Source organism: Corvus kubaryi, unplaced genomic scaffold (genome assembly GCF_017639235.1).
Source record: "Corvus kubaryi isolate FWS band 111438036 unplaced genomic scaffold, C.kubaryi_AGA036_p1.0 66, whole genome shotgun sequence".
Lineage (NCBI taxonomy): Eukaryota > Metazoa > Chordata > Aves > Passeriformes > Corvidae > Corvus > Corvus kubaryi.
In genome coordinates this window covers 1578141-1602315 of record NW_024582054.1, presented here as the reverse complement: position 1 = coordinate 1602315, position 24175 = coordinate 1578141, and the positions used below count along the sequence as shown (strand labels likewise).

Sequence of the window (24175 nt, the reverse complement as noted above, 5' to 3'; positions counted from 1 at the left end):
TACAGAATTTATAGTATCCTACAGCCAGTTATTTACCTATTCTTTTTTCTTGGGACCTTCAGAGCTTTCCAGCTCCCAATTAGAAAGTGCTTTGCTCAGGGAAACAATAGCTCAACCAAGCCCATAAACCATTTTCTATATCCTACCTCTTCTTTCAATTTCCATTCAATTAAGCTGAGAGCTAAAGTTTTGTTAGTTGGTCTTGGTTTTGTTTTGGAACTGCAAACTGATATATTACATCTTGTATGTGAAACAATTATTGCTTCAGTTCTACAAAGTACATAAGCAGTTTCAGTTGTCTTCAGACTTTAGAAGATCATCTTACAAAACAGTGCTAAGACTACCCTATATGCAGTGTTGTTTTAATTTAGTCATTTATATATTTCTTCCCAGAAACAGTCTTATTGTTTTCATTTAAGTGTTTTATGTCTTGTCTAAAATGTTTCTATTTCATTATTTTCCACAGGTACACAAAAATGACAGACCATAAACTGTGCAGAAAGTTAATTTTATTAGTTTGTACCAATGGGAGAGATCCTGCAGTGCTACTCCCATGGGCAGACTTCTGCACTAGGCACCTGCTTTGAAATCTACAGGCTGGTATCTATATTGGTAATTATATGCAACCACAGCTCCCTATTCTTGGCTTCTATTCAGTGCCCAGAAGAGCAGCAGTTTGAAAACCAGGTCCTAGAAGGGCTCCATGAAGCAGAGCATCTATGGAGCCAACAATGAAACAGGCAGTCCAGTGGACTGGAAGGCAATGTCACCATCCATCATAAATATCAGGGTATACATGCAATTAGAATGACCAAAGGCACAGCGGTCAAAGAATAAAATTTAAGACTGAGCCACAGTGATACATCTGGAATCATCCAGAACATATAAATATAAACAGTAATATAAATTACTGTTTATATTACTTATCACAATATATATTACTATATATTATTATAGTATTACAGGCATATAAATAATAACCAAGACATGAGTAGACAATGTACACTAACATTATGAGACCAGGTATCTGCAGATTAACTTTCCTTCAAACCCTTCCCCTGCCACCAATCAAAGAACCCACATATACCCTCTACGGAACACACAGATATATGGAGACTACTTTCCCATGGTAACCTTCCCTCCTCCCACCCCTCTGCCCTCAGGATATGCTCCTGAAAGTCCTCAAAAGAAACTTGCTCTCCCCACCTTACACATCAGTAACAGGAAGCCTCCCACAGCAGTCTGCATACACTGAGCTGAGCTTCCTCCTCCTCCCGCCATGTTCTCCCTGAGAGAGCACTCAGAAGAGAATGAGAGAGGAATTCTTACCTCATAAAACTTTCATTCCCTTTCCTCAAAAAAAAAAAAAAAAAAAAAAAAAAAACACACACAAAAATCAAAACAAAAAAGACAAACCCAAAAAAACCCCAAACCCGTGAAACAAGAAATTCCAACACACATCTTCAAAGATGATAAGGTGGGGAGGAGGGAGACTAAGCAAGTCACTCCTGCATCATTCAAACAGTACTTTTACAAAGGGAATATCTACAGCACATAATGCATACAAGACAGCTGAGGAAGCTCATGCTCCAAAACAGCACTGTGTTCACTTACTGTCCACTTCTGAGAACCACCCTCATATGATTATAATGCCTCCTTGCATACAAGTCTCCCCAGTTACTTGCTTTCCTTTGGATATGGGCAGAATATAGACTTTGAGAAAAGAGGTGTTAGCAGCCTCGTAACACTATGTCTTTAGTTGCTATGACATTCAAAGATAAAGTTGTTTTCTGAAAGCAAAACACTGACTTCTAGATTGAAATTTCTGGAGAAAGGTTTTTCCTGCAATATCATCGGTCTCCACATCCGTTCAAAGCTTCATGTATTTAATATGGAAGTCTGCTAAGAAAGATGATTCCTATGGTGTGTGTCCCAATTTTTTCTTCCAGTGGGAAATCAGCTGTCAGAACCCTGACATCTGCTATTGATGTGTAAAAGCAAAACAGTTCACCTCTCTCTGTATAAAAGCACAACCTTAATACCCAAAACAGGCAAGGCAGAATATGAAGTAGCACACAAGATTTTGACCCCAAAAGAGAATACTTCCTTGGAGATGCTGACTAGTTCTTTTCCTGGCAAGTTTTAAATACAAGACTAGAAATCAATCTTGTAACTACAAGCACTTTGTGTATTAGAGGTCCATAAGCTGAACAAATGAGTTTGGAAGAAAAATGAAAAAGCTGCTAGCTGCCACTACTCTAAAAACAGTATTATTTACACCAGGAACTTGACCTTCCAATGGAAGGTCTTGAGTTCTCCCCCTAGAAAGGGGCAGGATAGCATTATTCAAACAGGTTTCTTCACCATCAGGATATTCTACTCTACAACAGCTCTGCAAGGAATATAAGGTCCAGTTAGCATTCTGGCAGTGTAAGCCTTGTTAGCATTCCTACCTGCTTGAAAGATCACTTTACCATCTGCAGACATGACTTCTTACAAAAAAAAAATTTAAAAAAACACAAAAGCAATAAAATTAACAAAAGCAATAAAATTAACAAAGGGGCCAGTTTTTGTTTTGAACTGGCATGTCAGATCTATAGCATCATAGGAAACATGGCAGAGCACAGACATTTCTGTGATCAATATCACTTTCAAATCTCATGCCTTCAAATTAGCATTCTCCCCACCCATGCACTGAAATATGTGGTAATGAAGTTCTGGTTTTGTAGACAGAGATATGTTCATCTATGTGTATACACACACAAACTTCATAAGCCTACACCACCATCAGGGCAGGTGAATATTGTTACACATTTAACAGTCCTCAGACTGGGCCCGCAAGCAATAATGATAGAAATCACAAATCCACAAAAGATGTTTCAGAGTGTTAAGTAACAGTTCATGCTGCACATAAATAATATATAAGATATTTAGCTAAAACATCAAAAATGTTCAAAAGGACTACTCATGTATCCAGAATTTGCCATTCAAAAGACACCATGCTATTTTGAAAGAAAAATGTAGTATGAAAATGCAACCACTTCTGGAACAGTGCCTAACAAAACCTAACTGGTGCACAGAAGCCTGTGCTGCATCACAGGAATAACAAGTCTGAAACACAATGGCAAAGTAAATCATTCTTCCTACAGCAAAAAGTAAAGGATCTTTAACATCCCTTTCAAATCAGGGTCAACAAGAGCTCATTTAAGATATACACAGTTATAAAATTTAGCATCAGGGTTTGGATTTCAGCTTGTCTTTCTAGGGAGAGAGATTTCATAGAATATCCTGAGTTAGAAGGGATCCATGAGGATCATCAAAGTCCAGCTCCTGGCTCTGCACAGGATCACCCCAAGACTCCACAGCATGTGCCTGAGAGTCTGAGACATTCCCAAGACTATCCAAAAATCACAGAGAGGCCTTGCAATGACAGCAGCTGGCTCTTCAGAGTATTTTCAGATTAATCCCCTCAGGCCCCATAGACCTATAGGGAGCCAGCTGGCACAGCAGATCCCACACAACTTCAGGGTCAGCTGTGAGTTTATCATTCACATAGCCATGGTCTTCCAGCTCAGCACACTGGGACCCCCGACTTGAAATGTGGATTTTAAATTAAATCCACATATGCGCAGTGGAAGAGAGCTTTGTCACAACAGAGAGCCTTATCTTCTGAATTCCTAATCTTGCACTGCTTTTTCATTCTAGAAAGTAACTCAGTAGACCTATCACTTTAGTAATTTGATTTTGACTATGCAGATTAGAGCCAGACTGCTGATATTAGCAAGTATGGGTTCATGTTCTCTGTATATCTCAGACCATGCCTGTCCTGCAATAACTCACTTTATACACAAGCATGGCAGCCTAGTATCGATACACGTTGGATTCTTAGGTTATAATACTCATAGGAGCTACACCAGGAAACACCCATGTGTGATAAACACTTGCATTTCTCTACCAGGTTGGCAACAGCAGCCACCAGATTTGCCATTCTGCACTCACTAATTTGCTGCTACATGGATCAGGAGTCTCTCTTCAACTGTTCCCCTACTGTCTAGTAAGATTCAGGTTTGGATTTTTTGTTTTGTTGTTGTGTTTTGGGGATTTTAGTTGTTTTTATTTCTTCTAAGTGGCAGCAGCAGCAAGACTGTTCTGCCCTGGGCTACTGCAGTCACAGGAAGACACGTGCAGTCCCTGAGGTAGCAAACACAGCCCAGTCATCTGTGCCTCCCATGGGAGAGGGCAGACCATAACAAACAGAAGGTCTCAGATGGGCTTTTACCAGAGACCATCTCTTGGAATGTGCCAGCCTATCTGATGAGACCCATAACACCACAGCTCCATTTCTATCCATACACAGAACCACGAACACTGTTGGCACCCACTCATGCCTGCGTGCTCTGCAGTCCATTTCCTGATTATAATCAGAAGTCATAAAGTCCCTCCACCAGTGCCAGCAAAAGTATAACCTAAATATTTTTATTACTGTCTCTTAGTGACACCTTCCTAAGTACCCAAATAATCTTTAAATGCAACTAATGCAATCTACGCATTTCTATTATGAAAATTGACCAGCATTATGTCTCACTCCTAAAGACACTTGACTGGAAAAGACTTCAGATGTAGTGTCAGAGCAAAATTTTAATTTATATCACTCATATATTTTATATATTGTATAAATAAAATATATTTTATATTAAAAAGGCACACATATTTAAAAATACTAAGAGCTAATATATATCTCATAGGGGTGTTGTTTATTACCTATAACCTGCAAGGTAGACAAAGCTGATACCAGGAGAAAGAAGCTTCACCTTCTTACTTGGAGGGAAAGCCTGGCTAAAATATGCAACATCAGTGTCCCTGGATTTTAGAGCTATAAATACAAACAAATACACTTTCAAGTAGTATTGCAAATGGATTCGTTGGTGTATTTCTGCTTTTAAAATTGATTTCTATAGGGATTCAACACTTGGTACAGAAGACGACCCTGCAAAGCCAAGACATAGAGGTTTTGTGCAAGTGCACTGCTGCCCTCTCCTGGGTCAGCTCCGATTCGCTCCCGTAGTTACACCACCCAGCAAACCCTCAAGGGGAGCTGCACCTCCAAGACCGTCAGGACGGCTTTGGGAGCTCGAGATTTAAACCACATAAAGTAAAAAAGTGAAACACATGCACATGCAGAATAAACGCAGGAAGTTACTGATCATTATACAAACTGCAACAATTCATCACCTTAATTCCTTAAATTCTACAGCAGTTTGTTCCTTTGTTTAGATTGAAGGCATCTTTCCTAATATCCACCAGAAGGGTTGTCAAGCATTGAGACAGGCTGCCCAGAAAAGCAGTGGAGTCATCATTCCTGGAGGTATTTAAAATATGTGTAGATATGGCACTTGGGGACATGGTTTAGTGGTAGACTTGGCAGTGTTTGGTTAATGGTTGGACTCGACCGTCTTAAAGGTCTTTTCCAACCTAAATGATTTTATGACCTAATGTCAGAGAATCCAAAAGTGATTTTCTGCATTAACAGCAGAGCCTGTGGGACAGCAGGGCATGCTGAAAACTAAAATAAAAAGGCAATCAGCAACTTTCACAAGAGCTTTGAGACTATTACTGCATGACTGCTGCAGCTCATAATGCAGAGTAAGCACAAAGTTACAGAGACTCTTAAATTGCTTTGATTTCAGCAGTATTAGAACAAACACAAATTTTACTATTACACAAAATCCTGCTTTTGATTACCCTGCATAAACCCAGGGTAATACATGGGCCCAGGTATCCTTCCCACTTACCAAAGCTTAATGACTGGCCTTACATAAGCTGAGCTTTAACAGACAGAATGCAGGTTTATCCCCAAGAAGGCATAAGACAAAACACACAGCTTAAGCCTCAGTAGAAGAAGAGCATAGACAAACTACTTTTAATTTTGAGATGCAACTGCTAAGAATGAACACAGGCTCAGACACTGCAGTTCATCTGAAAGGCAACTCATTCAAACCTTAAAGTCTAATGTTATTGATAAAATTTAGTATTTTCAGAATGTTTTAATACAATTTACAATTACATTTTAATCAACTAAATAAGCATAGTCTGAACATATGTATTTAATCAACTACACAGGTATAAACCCAGTCCCTCAGGTCAAGGAAGCAGAAAAATAGCCAAGGTGGACACAGTGGCAGAGTGCATTCCACAGGGCAGGATGGCCTGGACTAGTTCAGGAACCAGCCTGAGATGAGCAGCACTCAGCTGTTACCAGCCCAAGCACAGCCAATTCCACTAACCTGGACTGGAAACAACTGGTCACAAAGCAGTTCTCAAACTGCTCAAACTTCACGGAAGTTAGCACTGCTGCACAGATATAGGACATCCTACAACTCCAACCTGGTACAGTCTGCAAAACAAACTCTGCACTAGGAAGGCCTCAGCTGAGTAGTGGTATAGCCAGTTTTTAGGAACACACTTCAACGAAAGACCTGTTCTCCATGAAAAGGGTCCAAAAAAGGAAGCAAGAATCATCAAAGCTAAAAGTTGTCATCTATAATATCCTAGTGGAGTGGTATTCTTGAGGCACTCTTCAATCTACAGGAAAATATTCAAAAGGGATAGCATTTCCACATTTCAAATACAGAATACAGCTGCAGAGAGCAAGGTAACAAATTGTTTTCTATATCCACCGACGGAAGAAGGAATAGCAGTAATGTTTCTAAATTGCAGCAATAAGGTAACACATCAAGAGACCTTTCAGTGAGAGGTAATAATAAATAACAAAATAAAACAATCTGAATAAACCAAACCAAAAGGCTTTAAGAAGAGGTTAGACAAACAATTGCTAAGGAACAATGTATGGGTGAATGTGTGGGGTTTAAGTATATATTTGTATATTTTATTTAAATGCACACATGGAAAACCAGTGATCTCCGAAATATCTTCCAGTCTATTCTTTATTAAGTTTCATAGTAAGTATCTGCAATACAAATGAGAAAACAAATCATTTAATATACTTCTTCCCCAATGGTAACTATTTCAGTGACATGAATTCCACAGCTTACAAGCAGCATATATTGGTCACATGACCTTGAATATTGCTCACTGGCACCAGAAATTAAACAGATGAAACAAAGTCAATGCACGAAGCAGAGTATGAGAGTACTTGAGAAACATTAGACATTCTGGACTATTACCCACAAGCCAGCAAATACCAGGGAAAAAACACTCCCTAGAACCCTGTGCATAGGTGTACAAGCATCAAATTTACATACAGATCAAGTACCAATGCCACATAAACCATCACTTTGAATCCAGTCAACACCAGTGTGTTTTAGAAACAGTTCACAGAAACTGATGCAGCTGATGCAGCCCTTTCAGTAGGCACTTTTCTTCTGTTACTGTATTAAAATGCAAAATTATTTTGCAAAAGCTAAAGATCACTATCACGAAAACACTATGAGAAACAAACCTAATCAACAAAATATGCTTTAGAACTAGACCATGCTGGTGGTCTACCTCGTAAATACAAAGAAATAGAGCTCACAAACTATATATGCAAGCCACAGGTGATTTCTCCAGCTGTTTGTATCCTTAAGTGAATACTTTCCAAGGCTACTTTAACTATGCATTTTGAATGTAAAACACAGATGATGCGAGTGAGAAACAAAAAATGCTATCTCCCAAAAACTACTCTCCTGCCAAGTAAGACAGCAAACTTGTGCAAAGTCTAAACATCCAAAGTAGCAAAAATCCATTGCCTATTTTCCCAGTACTGGCACTTCTTATTTAAGTTGTTAAAGCAACCAAAAAACCCCTCAACTTTCTGGAAGCAAAAAGGCTAAACCCCTATTCTCCCACAATTCTTTTAACTATAGCTCTTTTTTTGTTTGTTTGTTTGCTTGTTTTAACCTTAATCATTCATTAAAGAAACAAACTTTTTTACAACACCGGTTATAACGTGTTTTTTAACTCCTAGATGCCGTACAAGCAGGACGGGGAAGGCGACTGTACAAGAACTGCTTAAGGACACCTTTAATAAACGATAGAGAAGGGGTTTCTTGCTCTGAGTGCAAGGAGCTGGTAGCTACCACCCTTCTGGCGCTCTGACCAACCGCGGAGTTGTTACTGACTGCTGCAGCCCGAGCTTTCCCTCCCACCTTGTGCTTCAACACCACCCACCCAACTATTCACTGCCCACCAGTAGCAGGCTCAAAATAAGAAAAAAATAAGCATCAAGAGGCCTCAGCCGGGGGAGTCACTTTAGAGACATTATCTTTTCTGAATTCTTGGTAAGTTCAGAGAGGTTGTAACAACTTTTAGCTGCCCACAGCCAAAGGATGGCTTCGAGGGAGCCGGCAACGTAAGAGAAGGAAGCTGCGGGTACCCTTTCGGTGTCCCCTCAAAGCACGCCACCTCCCAGCAACCCCCAGGCTGCCTTTTCTCGGCCGTGCATTGCTTCCCTACCGCGCTAAGCGACCTCTTCCACCCCGCGCTGCTTCCCCGCTGTGCTAAACACGCCCTCCGCGCCCTCCGAGCCCTCAGCGCCGCACCCCGCGCCGTCCGCCCGCCCTCAACCCCGCCCCAGCCCCGCCCCCCGCGCGGCGCACGCGCCGGCCCCGCCTCCTGCGGTTGGGCGAGCGAGCTGTCCGTCAAGCGGCGGGCGCGGCTGAGCGCCAGTGAGAGGCGCCCCTGGGCGCGTGGGCGGGGCGCTGGCGGCAGCGCGGACGCGGCGGGCCTGGCGCGGGCCCGGCGCGGTGAGGGGCGGGCGGGGGCGTGTGGTCGTCACTGCGCTTTTACCTGTGGGGTTTTGGCTTCAGCGCTGCGGGGTGAGCCGCGGAGCTGGTCCCGGACTAGCGGGGAAGTCGACAGGCGTACGGGGGCGCCTGTGCTGCGGGTGGTTGGCGGGCCTGGTCGTTACAGGTTGAAACTGTTTGAAAAGAGGCCGCATTAAGAGACTTGTCTTGTATGCTGAGCTGTTCCAGGCAAGTAGGGGTGAAGTATGTGTGTATGTTTGCTTTAAGAGTAGAAATGAGGAGAAACTACCGTCGAGGCAAGGAAGGGCGTGGATGGAGCAGTCACAAGCGCAGCCACCACCCCCACGGGCACAGAAGACCCAGCCACAGCAACCGCGCCGAAAGGCAAGTACAGGCAGCTCGGCTTGGCAGGGGCTAAGGCGTTGGATCTTAGGCCTCATTAAATGTGCGGAATGGTGACTTTCTAGAACCGAGAGGGTTGCCGCCTGAAGATCTAGTAGATAGTACTTCTGGTGTATCTGTCATCCGTACTGGGAGTGGAATTGCATTGATTTCTGGTTTATTGTGTGTTCACAACGGTACACTGATTTTAAACTGAGATGCGGTTCCGTGAGCCAGTCCTTTCAGCTGTGCATTATCGTCCATAAACCCTTCATCAATATGCAAAGATAGTTCAGGGAAGAAAAATAAAATTACTTCATTCTACCTGCCTGTGTATTTTAAGCCTCTGTGTTTACTGGTGTAAACTCTGTCATTAGAGGATCTTCCTGAATGTTTGAAAGCATGATAAGTAATGTGGTAATAATACCACATCTAGCAGATCAGGAGAATGAAACAAGGCCTCAGGAATAATCCCCTGCCTTGAAAACTGATCCTTTGAGAAAAACACGTTTTATACTTTAGAACTTACACTTGCCTATGTTTGAGCTGTTTTTATGGTTGCTTTTTCATTCCCCTGTTCTTTCCTTAGTGCCTCTTGCAGGATTAAAAGAAGACTTTGTTTTAATACACTAAACTTTTTTTTTTTAAAAAAAACCTTATTTTTAGGAAAAGAGACACACATATGAGTTGCCACACTAGTTGCACTTGTGTAAGAAAACTTAGAAACGCAAATGGGCACTACTTCAGTGAGCAGAATTAAAAGAGTTTTCTTACAAAGCTTCAAAGTTAAGTGCCTGGGTTCGATCTGGGGTGTTTTTCCCCTTGTATACCTGTTGTGTTCTTTAACCATTTTCAAAGTTGTGTAATGAAACCGCAGCGGAGCTGGTATTAGAAATAGAGTTTCTTTGTGTTTTCAATAAATTATGACTCTTGCAAAACATCTTCACCTACTGCTTTTAAGATGACATGTAATTGGACCTGTCTTAAAAAGTGAGAATTGTACAGGTGATTCAGAAAACATCCCAGTGGAATTTTGCTCATCAGTACTGAATGTGCTCATGTATATTAGCTCAAAAAGAGGAAAGCTGCAGTTACCCTCTGCAATGTTTGTTAGAAAAGCAGAGGCTTTTCTTGGAATTTTCATTAAACTTGTGTTTATTTTGCATGTTTCTGAACTCATCAATGAAATTCTTATTATGAAGATAATGGCAAAATATTTTTGACCTGACATCAGTGTTTTACCCACACTGTCTCTTGCTTTGTGCTGCGAAGACTTGCGTGCTTTTAGGAGTGGGTTGTTCGTTTAATGTACAATTGCCCAGTAAATCTTTTGCTAAAAAGAGTTAAAGGCACTTGCAGAATCAACAGCCACGTCTAATGTATTAGCAAGCAATTTAAGGCTTTTAGGATGCTGGTTTCACTAACTTCCTTGAGAAATTTTTAAGCTGAATATTTTCACTGTTTGATTTTCACAGTTTAATGTATGGTGGGTGATATGCAGAGTGTGCTTAGCACTGCAAAATGGTACTCCATTGATGTCAGTAACAATCTGCTTTCTAGATTCTTTGTGGGAAAGATGTGTAGGACAGTTGTGAGCCTGTCTTGAAGGCAGTGCTGTTTTTTCAGTCTGGAACAGGAGGAACCACAGACCACAGTGAATGCAGGCCCCAGCAGCAGTGAAGATCCTTCTTCGTCCAGTTCAATGCAGAACTCTGTAGCACCAGGTAAGAGATAGTGTTTATGGGTCAAAAGTCAGTTCCTATATGCTGCTTGTATGAAAAAACTAGTAGTAGTAGTAGCTGCATTAATAATCTGGTGTTATGGGAACAATACAAACAGTAAAGTTTCTGGAGAAAAGCAACATCAGGTGATACAAAAAGATATAGTAAGTAAGGATCTAGAGAACAGAGCCAAATCACTTTCAGGCCCACAGGTGCTTCTCATGTTTGAAAACTTGTGTGCTTAGAGCTGATATAAACTGAAAAAATACAATTCTGTTTCTCCCTCCAGAAATGCCGCTTTAGGAAGAAAATGAACTACGAAGGAAGCAAATAAAATGAGAGAGCATATAAAAAATTACAGCTTGTGTTCAGTTACTCAGTCTTCTGAAAGGCACAACAATCCACCACTTTGTGGTGTGCCTCTCTTGTGTGATGTATCTCTTTTTATGCCTTCAGTGTACATTGTAGTCTGTAATAAATACACTCTGGCTAAGTATTTGTTCATTAACAACAAATGATGAAGCAGCAGTGCTGTTGAAAAAGATGTCCTGTTCTGGCTTCCTAACTGGTTAAACAATGCTAGCATTAACTAAGCCAGTGGGAACATATATTTCTGTACAACAGGAGAGTCCTGAAACAACCCTGAGTTCAGGGAGATGGTTTTTGTGTATCACTGTTTTGTGTTGTGAGCATGTGTTTGGAGATGTATCCTGCAAGACATTTATTCCTGTGTAATTAGATTCTGTATGCTAAATGTAGTGTGCTTTTATAAACTTTACTGATTCATTGACTAACTTTTTAATTTTGCTGACCTGAATAAATCTTGGTCACTTGTGGCTAAGCTGAAACCTAAAAGATGCAGAAAAGGAGCTGAATGGTAAGCAGCTGCAAAAAGAGATTACTTAAAATGAAATTTCTGGTAGTAGATAGAGTTTTAAATAAAAACTCTTGAAGTGAAATGTTAACAATTGCCTCTGAATGAATTTCTTTCTCTTGAGACAATCTTTCAAAGTATTTTACTTGTCTGCCTCTGCATTCACCCAGACAGGGAAGCACTAAAATTGAGTGTTTCTCATCCCAACTTACCTTTGGAGGGAGCCAAATGTACTCTTGATTTAATCTAAATCCCTCCTATGTGCTGAAGAAAAAGTGTCTTGTTCTGGGAAGTGAAATACTTTATTTGGGTTTATTTGATACCTCATTCTTTTTTTTGCTGTCCTACCAAGTCTTTTAACTAAGAATGTCCCCTCATAATGTATTTATGAGGAAAGACCATTTTTGTTCTGCAACAAAACCGTTCTTTTGTGCCTTTCTGATTGGTCTGAATTTCCTCTTGGTCAGCGGTGACATCCCTTCTGTATCAGTGTAACAGCCTTTGAAAACTATAAATAATCTTTTTTTCTCTCCTGTAAGTGGCTCATCTTCTCCTAGTCTGTGTATCATGCTTGGGACCTGTTGGGAGCAAGAGCTTTGAGTCTCATAACTCTGACATTCACGTGAAGACATGGAATATCAAAGAGCAGTAAACAAAGTTACCCATCTGATTTTGCCTCTTTTTCTCCCTGACTCCTCCCACCCTGAAGAACTGCCAGGATTTTATTATGACCCAGAAAAGAACCGCTATTTTCGTCTACTGCCTGGACATAATAACCACAACCCACTCACCAAGGACAGCATTCAGCACAAGGCAATGGAGTGCAAAAGACTGAGACTCCTAGAAGAGGAAGAAAAACAGAAGGTATGTTTTGAAAAAGATTGCAATTAGGCTTTATTGTACTGTCGCCCAGGACAGATTATAAACTAAAATCTTCAAATTCTGACAATTCAGTTTCTTTTTCTGCTAAGAATATATAGTCCTTGAAGCCTTTTGTTTGGCTGTTCTAGACAGGAATGAAATCAAGTCATTACAAACAGAAAACCTATAAAGATGCAGGAACTGTGCTGAGAATTGCAGTTGTCCAACAGTTACACTTGAGTCAGGGTATTGAATGCCAGGTTTCAAATTCCTGCCTTGAATTGGCAAAGTGGGGTCCTGATTTTAAGTTTCTCACATTTTTAGTAAGTTGATTGATCGTATTCCTGGACCTTGAAGAAACAATACTAATCACAGTTGGTGGAAACAGCTTTTTTTGAAGAACTTTTTTGGACAGTTAAAATCAAGGCAGGTCTTATGTTTATGTCTGGAAAACCTGTGTGCTTCTCTTCATAAAGAGTTACAGTGAAATTAATGCTGATGTTGTGTATTTGTAATCTGGGTAAAATATCTGTCAAGGATGCTTTTTCATTACCTGAAAAACATGTCTTAAAACTTTACAAGTAACAGCTTAGCTTAAATATGCTGTCACATGGAAGAAGTGAACAGTGTTCCTTTTCTTAAGCAATGAAGTTCTCCAACCAGCTATTCAGCTCTTCAGTCTTTGCTGTAAAGAACATTTTGATTCTCAAACACTTGCTTTGTCTGAGTATTATCAAAAAGATTTCTTACTCCATAATTCTGCAAAATACTTTATTCCTTGGTCTACTCAGAAAGTGTTTCCATTAAATTCTAAAAAAAATGTGAATCATGAAATGGAATCGTGGAATGACTTGCATTGGAAAGGACCTTAAAGATCATCTAGTTCCAACCCCAGGACTGTGGGGGGAATGGGGAGTGGAACTGGGATGGAAAAGCAGTTTAGTACAACAGTAAGACTGCATGTTTACTTGCAGTCTCATTGTGAAAGAAAATTTTGCTGTATAAGAAGAATTTCAGGCGTTGTAGTAAAACCAGAAGGTGACTTTACACCTCCAGGGTAGTACTGCTGCTTATGTAGATTGAAAACAATGGCTGCTAGGGTTTCGTATTTTTTCTCCAGCTTCTGTATTTGCAGAAGTGCTCCACATCTCACAGGAATATATTCTTGTCTACTTATTGTAGTAGATCAGGATGGTGTTGCAATGTGTTCTGTACATTCTGAAAATTTTAATGTATGTAGGCTAGAGGAAAAAGTTACCTAAACATCCCAAACATCAAAGACCCACAGCCATGTTTGAATCTTATGTAAATAACTGAGTACAGTTCCACGTTACTCTCTTACAGAAAACAACAAGGGCTGGACTCAACTCATCTGTGCTGTTACAGAAAAGGCAGCTGGGTTTGCTCAGCTCCACAAGTTATTGCAGGTACAATGATTTGATTTGTCTTCTGTTTGCAGTTCAGTTCTGCTGTTAGTGCAACTGTTTCTGTCAGGTTTTCTTGCATTTCTTACTGTTTCATTGGTATGAGGAGGAACATATTACTTAAAGTTAGAAAAAAGGTTATATTCTGTAATAGATTACTAAAATGATGAGAATTCAAATGAAGTTGTTTCCCAATTTTACTTCAAAAAAGTTCACTTTACGTATGTATACGGATATGCTGGTTTGCCGCATTGTGCTTTATGAGTACAGCACAGCTATTTTAGGATAAATGCCTTTCAGTGGATGTGACCATTCCCTTGCCCCCCATTAGAACAGCTAAGGTAGCTCAGTTTCAGTAACAGTGCAGGAGGCAAGTTAAGTCAGTGACTTACTGTGTTGTTGTTTCGGCTACTAAAGATGTGCTGGGGTTCAAAACAGCGGGATGAAATTCCATGACTGTGGAAGATGCACGTGTTCATGGGTTATGTAAGTTAAATTTCAGCATGCTAGTTATTCAGGCATTTTCTCTTCGGTGATTGAGAAGCAGTTCTATATCCTGGCCAGAATTATTTTCTTATGCATTAAATTTAGGCTTGCCTGAATTCGCCTCTCTTCAACCCCCTCACCCACCTACCTGCTTTTACAGGCTAGTCCATGAACTAAAAGTGAACTGCATGCAGAGGAGGAAGATAGAAATACACAGTCCAGACTCCTCAGTCGCTGGAACCAACAATTTTAAAATCATTGTGGTATGTTATGAGAAATGTAAGTCTTTAAGATAAAGAGAGCCCATCTTCAGAGAAAATTCAGGCTCTTGTAGTCAACTCACATAGGTCAAATTTTAGCTTTTAAAGATAAGTTATTCCTGCTCTGTCAGTTCTTAAAATCTGTGCTCAGTAACTTTAAACAGGTAGGGAGAGGCTGTTCCTTTCCTACAAAGGAAAATTATCAAAAAGGTTGGATATGAAAGCGGGTTTTTTTGGTTTGTTTTTTTTTTTTAATCTGATCACCATGTTCTTTTGAAAGTAAATAGGAGTTGAGTGGATCATTATTGTGGGGCTGGGAGGAGGAGTGGAGAAGATCAAGAGAAAGAAAAAAATGAAAGAGAAGAGTTTTGGGAGTAGCAAAGCCCATGGTTCAGAGAAGCTAAGTAAACGTCAGTAATCACTTTACATTTAATGATCTTTCATAGACTATATAGGAAGCTCTCCAGGACCAGCTCCTGGCCTTGTAAACAGAGCACTGCATAGGTAGCTGAAGCCAGAAGGGACTCAGAAACAGTGTAAGTGTACAGAATTGTTAACATTGGAAAGATCATTTATTGTTAGCCAGGGACTGAATCCTTTACTATCCCTGTTTTTTCTGTGCATGCATTTAAAATGAGTTGGCCACTGATTTTAGAGGTGAATGGAAAGCAGGTGGTGTTAGAGGGATCAGAATTAATGTGTTGTTTCATTTTAGACCTAATGCAACTCCCTCAAGCTGTTTCTCCTGTAAGTTTCCAGTAAGTGTGACTGGTAAGCTTTTATTTTACAGGCAGATGTTGCTTGTGAACGAATATTCACTGTGAACGATGTAGAGCATGGAGGATGTAAATATGGTATCATCAATCTCAGCGGTTTGGGGAAGGAGTCTCTCACTGTGGAGATGTATGACAACCTCTACTTCACAAACCGCAAAGTACTATTTTCTGTTCCTCCTTCCTTTGGTGGTTGCATTCTCAGAACACTGTTCTTGGGAGGCTCGTGTGGAAATGCCATGAGGGTTGGGGAAGGGGCTAGGAGAAGAGAATGGAAGAATCTAGAAATGGGAAGCTTGGATAAACACAGAGCCACAATAAACCTGTCTCTGAAAGTGCTCAGTATCAGGGCTCGTTGTCAGGAATGTTATACTACAATTGGCATGGAAGACTACATAGAAATACCACCTTCCAAGGATAGTGCTTACTTCAGACTTGAACTGTAGCTGGCAAAACTAATGTTTTGCTACCAAAACTACCAAGATTTGCATGCTCTTTCTTAAAAATAATTTTGGGAAACTCTGTTTACCCCTAAACATGAGGCATATTTAAAACAGGTTTTCATCAGATTCTTTTAAGGATGGTCTCTTGAATAATAGGATGTGCTTGGTGCCTCAGTCTGTGTTTGGTCAGACTTCTCAGTGCTGCTCTGTCATTACAAGATGAGTATGAAGCTAAAATGCTCATGCCCTGTTACTGAGTTATTTAGTGGGCTGAAGAGTTGTGCCCAGTGCCGAATTCTATGTCATCTTTGCATGGAAATAATCTTTGCTTAATTGAAAAACAGATCACAAGAATAGTATGTCGTCTTCTCTCTGAAGGTGAATTCTGTGTGCTGGGCATCACTGACTCATCCAGATTCTCATGTTTTATATCCTTTTAAAAAAAAGCAGAATTGTTGTTCAGGTTTCACAAGTCTGTGTCATGCTTCACAGAAAAACTTAACTTCAAGGAATACCTCTCCTCCAGTTCTCCCAGAAAATAAGTTTTCTGGAAAACTGAGGAAGTAATAAGAAATGAAATATGTTGGAATTAGTGAGACAGATGTATGGTTCTGTTATGGATATATGTAGAATTGTTCCCATATTAATGATAAATGAAAGACCATGTTTTCTGCCCTGGGGAATTCCAGCTTCACTAATAGTGTATGTAAATGCCATATCCAAAATGATCTGATGTTTAGAAATTGGCTGAGGCAAAAGAGGAGCAGAGGGTTAAGGCAACAACCTTTTTCTGAAGTGAACCTCTTTGAAAGTGGAATGGTTCGTTTGTGTTTAAAACCATCCCCATACTGGTTGCGGTGAGAGGAGAATGGAAGCAATTCAATAGCATCACCTGCAACTTTCAGAGCATGTTCTGCAGGTCTGACTCAGAAGAAGAGGAACGTTGGCGGTGTAGCAGAGGAACCAATAATGAACAGTGCAGAGCCCAGAAGAATGAGGGGGGAAAAATTGAATTTTGACGTAGGAGAAGGCAGACAACAGGCATGCTATTAAAGTGCCAAAAGAAATTACATAGAAAAATATGGAATGGCCTGTGTGAAAAGCCAGGCAATTCTAGACCTACCCATCAGGGGGCAGGAGCTCACCAGGCACGTGCACAGCGGGGGAGGAGTTTGGGATCGCTTGGTTTGGTGGGTTCGTGCTTTCCCCTAGTTGTGTTACAGATCTACCCCACTGAACTTGAAATGCAGCTTCCAAATTCTATATATACCTGCTATAGTCTTCATAAAATATTTAAATGTAATCTAAAGTGAGTCTTTCTTGCCTCACCAATGTGTGCTCCCCTTTTTCCAATTTATCGCCATGAAAAACAGATCTACATTAATGCAGTGTCATCAACATGAAAAAGTGAGAAGAATGATCTATGTAGGCCGTGCTTCTTTTTTTCTTTTTCCTATCACTAGTAAGATACAATAGTATTCTCTTATCCTTCTAGTAGTGAAAATACACAAGCAAGAATTTGAGTTCTTTCTACGTCATTCCTATGAAAGAAATTAAGAGTCAGGACTTAGTTGTAAACTGTAAAGCACATCAGACGTCTCAGGGAAAAGTGTTGTGAGCTGTGGCTGTGTCAGGGCAGCTTGCTTTTCCCACTTATATATATAAGGCAGCTTGTTCCATTCTAGGGAGAAATCAGTTTTCTTAACTCACTTCAGCAAGCTGTGTCTCATGGGAATTGCAGAAACACCAGGCTGTGCCAGTCTGCTTCCAGCATCATTGTTCAGCAGCACTAACCCAGGTAGGGTGTTTTTGTTGGTTTTTTGTCTCCAGTTTTTGGTAACAATTATGGTATGAAAAGAGCACAAAAGAAAGATTATTTTAACTTTTTTTTCAGTAGTTGATGAGACTGTTGTATTCCTGTAAGACTAAAACAGCTTAAGAAGTGAAATGATGATGAAAGAACTTGAGACTTAATTAACAAACAGTATTCAAAGCCCTAGTTTATTTTTAGCTGCTGCAGTGCTTGACTTTGGCAGGAGAACACCTCACTTGTAAAGCAAACACTTGAGATTTTTCATGAGTAGCTTGGCCTGTAATTAATACTCGTAAGCTGCACACAAGAAGTACTCACATTTCCTTATAGACTGTCCAGAGTCACTGCAGAATCTCATAGCAGCTACTCAGGTATGCTCAGGGGATTAATCAGAGGTGCAAAGCTGGTAAATATCTCAGCCCATAGCTCCTTGTACAAGCTCATGTTCAGTTGTATGTAAACCTGACTGACTGGGAGAATACTATGTCTTAAGTCTGGTTATAGCTGATCTTTTTTGTTCAATGTTTTTGGGGGCAGGACTTAATTGATTGGACTTTCTTGATAGATGTTAGAACCATGCTTCTTCAAGTCACAGAGTGCAGTCCTCTAATCTGGTATCCATTCAGATATGATCAGTTAAGTTTATACAGAGGAAATCTGTGATAAGAGTAATGGACTCATTTTAAATTTTTGGTGTCTTACTATTTAAGCAGCCATTAAAGCAATATGCATAGAGTCAGCATGAACTTGAAGAGTCACTGAGGGTGGATGGCTACTAGGCCAGCATACCCACTTGCTCTGTAGAAGATTTTAAGCCTTTCACCATAATGAGATGCTGTGAGTTCCACCAAAGTCCTCCTGTGTAGCATATCCTACTGACTGTTTAGGTATTTCCAAGTTTGACTTACTTCACTCTCCTAAATACGTGGTTTGTGGGAGCCTTGCTGAGTGGATGCTGGGAGAAAAGTAGAACTTATCCTGTCTAAAACTATGTTATCCATCCATTCTTGTCTGTGTCACCTCTGCTACCTGACGTATGTATGTATGATGTCCCATGAAGGAAGTGAAAACTGATGATGTACTCTGCTAATTGGCATTAATTTTGTGCAGGAGCTACATGAGTAAGAGTCAAATCTAGGGTACTGTTACTTAATTTTTTTTTTCTTTAAATAGGCAGGCCAAGAACTTACAGGTTAGGTTTTGGCTGATCTGTAGTTTATAAAGTAAATGTGTTTTATTTCTAGCCCACTCATCTTTAAAAAATGGCTTACTTAGTGCTATAAGGCAAGTATTACTTTGTTCTTTCCTGCCATGGTCAGCCCTCTGTCTCGGTTTTGAAAGACAGGTGTCTGCTAAGGAAGGCAGAGGCCCCCTTGAAGTGGCAGATATAACCCCTTTTCCCTCCAAGTTATTATATTTTGAAATCAAGAGCCTTTAGGCGAAGATGTGGGAAATAGGAATAACAGTTCTTTACTATATATATATATATGTATATAACCAGTCAAACAAAACAACAACAACTATGGCAGTAACAGCAATCACAAACCCAGTCCCAGCCTTCTCGGCTGTCAGGCTATTTCCCCTCGGGTGCAGTTCCGCTCGCAGCCGGCAGGGGCGCTGGCGGCTCCCGGTGAGCAGGGCAGGTGCGATGGTTCCCCCGCGGCTGCAGGGGGCGCTCCGGAGCGAGCTCGGGAAACCCGCGGCTCTGGTGCCCTGGGATCCCGGGAAGGGATGGAACAAAGGCTTCACAAACCCCTGGGCAGCTGATCCCGGGCTCTCAGGAACAGCAGGCTGAAACAGCAGGCTAGAACGGCGGCTGGAACGGCAGGGACGGACGCAAATCCCGGGTGGCAGGCGAGATGTATCCAGATGGGAGAACCCCACGGACGCCCAGGCAGGCAGGGCGAGCAGGGCTACAGCGTAGCGAAAGCTCGAAGCAGCAGCGGGGCAGGGCAGCCACAGCTCGGTCTCCAGCAGGGCAGGGAAAGCGGCTTTTGGGGTCCCGGCGTTGCTTCCAGCAGAAAGAAAGAACGGCCAAAAAGAAAGAAGCAGCAGCTCCTTTCTCTGCAGCTTCTCTCTCCGGACGCTCAGAGCGAACTGACCCCACACCCAGGTGTAGACAAAGGAGTAGCCAGGCCCGCCCCACTCCCCTTTTTGTCTTTCTTAAGTACAGCTATTTGTCCCCTAGCAACATGCATATGGGAGAAAATTCCTTTAACAGGAAAAAAAACTAAGACTAAACTAAAACCCCAACACCCTCTGACTACTGAATAAATTTCACAGTCTCTCGATATCATCTATTTATGGTGTCCCACTTACAGTCATGAACTTCCATTTGTTTCCTGTCTCTTGAGTACCAAAAAGGACACCAATTGGGTAACACTTTCTCTGCTTCAGATTGAAATGTTAAAAGAAGTATGGCAGTCTAAGAACCTTTCTGAGTTATCATCCTGTTCTAACATTTTATGAATACTTATGTGTTTCTCCTGTCTTCTAGGAGATAGACCTGGGATGCTGTGCAGTTTCAAGATATCCACTGCCTGGTCCTGTGCTTGGTGCCTCAATCCCCAAGCAGACAACTGCTTTAGCACAGGTGATCTATCTGCAAGGCTAGCAACCCTGTCTGTCTCAGTGGGAAAGACTTGCATTCATCTCCCAGCTGCTACTCAAATTACAGCTAAACCAACATCATCTGTCTTCCTTAGGCCTGACACGACGAGTTCTTGTGACCAATGTAGTGACAGGGCATCGGCAGACATTTGGAACCAGTAGTGATGTACTGGCACAGCAGTTTGCCACGCAGGTACAGAGAACCATACGCCACCGTATTGTCAGAGCACTGCCTCATTGGTGGGCTCTTTGTTCTGTTTGGGGCAGGACTCCGCATGCTGTACATGAGGTTGTGATGACAGCTGCTGTTGGATGGGTGTTCTACGGCAGAGCTGATGTGGTCTGATGCTTGCACACAATTGAACAGCAACAAAAAGATTAACTGATTTCAATCTGTGCCAACAGGGGCGAGTTTTGTTAATATTACAGAGGTTAAAAGACAAGGAAGTACAAAGAGCACAGTAATAGCATGTAAAATTGTTTTGGTTTTGGCAAATAACGTAATTTTCATAACACTCAGTGTATTGCCTCCACCAAGATGGAGAAAATCCCTATAAAATACTAATGGACTTGTTCACAAAGAACTAGAATGGTGAAATAGGAATTCCAGTTTCTGTTTCGCCATTATGTTAGACTGAGTTCCTGCTTACCTAGCCAAACTTTCCCAGCTAAATAGTTGAGGTTTGAATGGAACTCATGAGTTGGCTGAAAAATGTTGCAGTGTGTAATTAAAATTCTATTTCTTAATGCATGTGTTAAAATAATTTGACAACTACACCATAGAGCTCAAAAGCACGATACAGACTCTGTCTGTGTAAGTTGTAAGATCCTTGCAGATGTTACACAATGCGCTTCTTTCTCTGGGATTCTCCCAGACCCCAGTGCTGTACAATGGCTGCCGTTCGGGTGAGATTTTCAGCATTGATGTGCGCCAACGTAACCGAAAGGGGCAGAGCTGGAAAGCAACTCGTCTCTTCCACGGCTCAGCAGTTACATCTATTCACCTTATGGAGGCTGAACATTATCTTATGGCAGCAGATATGGCTGGAAAGGTATGGTTTTGTTGTGTTAGGATATTCTGTTCCTTTTAGTATCTGGGCATTTACAGGTACTTATCCCACTCCCAAGGGCAGATGCCTGCTCTTAGTATGTAGTACAGAACTGGGTGGCAGTTCCATTTATGGGTCTTCTTCCAGAGCCAGTTATTTTTCACAGAATGGTTTGGGTTGGAAGGAAACTTAAAGGTGGTTCCAGCTCCCCTGCCATGGGCAGGGACACCTTCCACTAGAACAGCTTGCTCAAAGCTTCAGCCACCCTGGCCTTGAACACTTTCAAGGATGGAGCATCCACAACTTCTCTGGGCAACCTGTTCTAGTCACTCACCACCTTCACATTGAAGAGCTTTCTAATATTTAATTTGAATCTACGCTTCTCAGTTTAAAGCCATTCCCCCTTGTCCTATCACTACATACCCTTAAACATTGACCCTCTCCAGCTCTCTTGTAGCCTCTTTAAGGTACTGGAAGGCTGCTTCTGGAGGCTGAATTCTCTCAGCCTGTCTCCATAGGAGAGATCCTCTTACTCTCTGACCATCTTCTTGGCCCTCCTCTGGATGTGCTCTCTGCTTTAATACAGCCTCTCTCAAACAATTCCTTCAACTTGCAGATAAAACTGTGGGACCTGAGAACAGCAAAGTGTGTGAAACAGTACAAAGGTCACCACAATGAATATGCTCTTCTCCCTTTGCATGTAAATGAGGAGGAAGGACTTCTTATAGCAGGTGGGTTGACTTTTCCCCCCTCTACTTGTAGAGTGTATGGTAGTGATTTTCTTATGCCTGAGGGGTGTTTCTTAGATACAGCTGTTAGAAGCTGTAAAGCTGTTAATTCTTTAAAATTCAGAAGAAATTTAGCCTTAGACATACTGTAATATACTATGAAAATGAAGAAATTATGTTATGGATGCACAGCTACTGTAATCACTTCCATGAGGCACTTAACAGCTTTATCTGCTGTGTCCTGCAAAAGTTGCATTATCCTTTCCACAATATGTCTCAAGAGTAGAGCAGAAAACACTTGATTTTGAAATTGAAGGAAACAACACGTAAACAGGAGATTTGGTAATAACTTTATATAGAGACTGTGTATATGTTTAGTTGGTGCTTAAGTGGATAATGTGGTGATGGACTGAAGCACTGGCATGTGGGCCTGACTCCTTATAAACTGTCTATACCACTCAGGTTCATTTTGAATACTCCCAGGTACACTCAGCTTTTTGTATTGTTGTATTTGGGGTGGGGAGAGGAAAAGTAGCAACAGATGAAGCAAAATCCTTGTAGTGTAGCCAGGCTTCATAAAGTTACTGTAAAGACAGTGACCTCCTTTCCTTGGATTTGTCAGTAAGTGATGGAATAGTAAGAAGAACTTTTAATTTGACTGAATTTTTCTCCCCTTTTCTTTAGCTTAGGAGCTTGATAAAGAGAAAAGCACTCTTAAGTACTGATTTATCATACTTTTAATTACCTAATAGGAAAGGCACATTTTTCCCACTTTTGTATTATTCAGTGTAAAATTTTGGTTTCGTAAAGTATGGATAAGCACTTTGCCTCTTGTGGGTGTAGAAATAGTCGAGTTGTTTTCCCCATAGACCTTCTGCGGTGATAATCTTGCAGAACCATGTAAAATCCTTTTTGTGTAATGTTGAATTTTGCTGTCCTTTCCTTCCAGTTGGTCAGGATTGCTACACCAGAATTTGGAGTCTCCAAGATGCTCATCTGCTTAGAACCATCCCTTCTCCCCACCCATCATCCAAAGATGCCATTCCTAGTGTGGTGTTTTCTTCAAGACTTGGGGGCAGCCGAGGAGTTCCTGGTTTACTCATGGCTGTCAAACAGGATCTCTACCACTTCTCCTATAACTGACATTTTATTCTCCTCAGACGTGGTGTACAAAGCTGCCAAGCAAAATGTGACTTCAGAATCTTTACACCAGTCACCCAGCTGTTGAGTCATTATGTGCTGCTGTTGCATCTGTTCTGCCCATCTAATTGTGAACCTCCTTCAGCAGTTCAGCAAATCTTGCTGTATACATCTCAGAGTGCTTGTAAATAAAAGCTGAACACTGATGAACTGTAGGCAAGATTCAGCCTCTCTGAAACCTAGCTGTAAGCCCGTCAAGCTGGTAACTCTGTTGTGCTAGCTGAATTTGCTGTCAGAAGGCTGCTCTAACTTAATCCTAGTTTGGTCACATGACCTCTTAGCTGTGGTCACATCTGCCTCAAGAAGTAGGCTGGCCCAGCAGAGTGAAGCAGCTGCTGTTGAGACGCTGAACACTGTAAGTGTTCTGGGGCTTTGTTTGGAGTAGCTTTGGTTGGGGTTCCTGCTTCAACTGCCACTGCTTCATGCTCCATGGTGGAAGCAGTTCAAGGAACAGCCGCTTTCCTCACCCACAGTCAGTCCTTTTTGCTGGCTCATACTAAACTTTGTCCCTTTCAGATGATGGTAGTGTGCAACTGCCCTTCCACCATCCCCTGTAAAAAGCAACAGACATGGAGCAAAGCCCTTTTTCTGGTCCAGTAGGGAAGCTGAATGCCCCTGTTAGTTTATCATAGTGTTTCCAAACCAAGTCCACACCCCTAACATGGAGTTTGGTTAGCAGTCTGGAAGGGCAGGCTTGCTCATGCAGCTGTAGCAGGACACAAGCCCAGTTGTACAGACCACATCTTTGGGATTTGGGATCACCTGTGCAAAGTCACACCTTCTGCATACAGAGGTACAATTGGGCCCT

At 41.4% G+C, this 24175-nt stretch overlaps 2 protein-coding genes across 8 annotated transcripts in view; one reads left to right on the top strand and one right to left on the bottom strand.

Annotated features, from left to right (window-relative positions):
* DPF3 (double PHD fingers 3) overlaps window positions 1-8526 on the bottom strand; it is a 193974-nt gene extending 185448 nt beyond the window's left edge. Inside the window, exon 1 of the mRNA XM_042047292.1 lies at window positions 8455-8526. The gene's annotated coding sequence lies outside the window, so the exon portion shown is untranslated. The remainder of the gene's footprint in view (window positions 1-8454) is intronic.
* Window positions 8527-8662: 136 nt separating this feature from the next.
* Window positions 8663-23522, top strand: DCAF4 (DDB1 and CUL4 associated factor 4). 7 transcript variants are annotated; one of them, XM_042048444.1, is made up of 14 exons: window positions 8663-8816; window positions 9017-9128; window positions 10752-10849; window positions 12430-12584; window positions 13926-14008; window positions 14652-14754; window positions 15542-15685; window positions 16346-16395; window positions 17686-17765; window positions 20278-20373; window positions 20486-20583; window positions 21266-21442; window positions 22056-22170; window positions 23117-23522. In XM_042048444.1, exons 2-14 carry the CDS (start codon window positions 9019-9021, stop codon window positions 23308-23310), a joined length of 1503 nt encoding a protein of 500 aa, XP_041904378.1. In that variant the 5' UTR covers window positions 8663-8816; window positions 9017-9018; the 3' UTR covers window positions 23311-23522. The 7 variants fall into 7 exon arrangements, with proteins under 7 accessions (XP_041904378.1, XP_041904374.1, XP_041904376.1 ...); XM_042048440.1 differs by having other exon boundaries at window positions 8682-8744; window positions 9012-9128; XM_042048442.1 differs by having other exon boundaries at window positions 8705-8744.
* The last annotated feature ends 653 nt before the right edge of the window (window positions 23523-24175 follow it).

Bases quoted from the DNA above. Each gene is read 5' to 3' on its own strand.
- DCAF4 (XM_042048439.1), top strand. From the start codon at position 8,998: ATGTTTGCTTTAAGAGTAGAAATGAGGAGAAACTACCGTCGAGGCAAG. The intron at 14,755-15,541 runs GTATGTTATGAG...TTTATTTTACAG, and splicing joins ACAATTTTAAAATCATTGTG to GCAGATGTTGCTTGTGAACG. The intron at 22,171-23,116 runs GTGGGTTGACTT...CTTTCCTTCCAG, and splicing joins GGAAGGACTTCTTATAGCAG to TTGGTCAGGATTGCTACACC.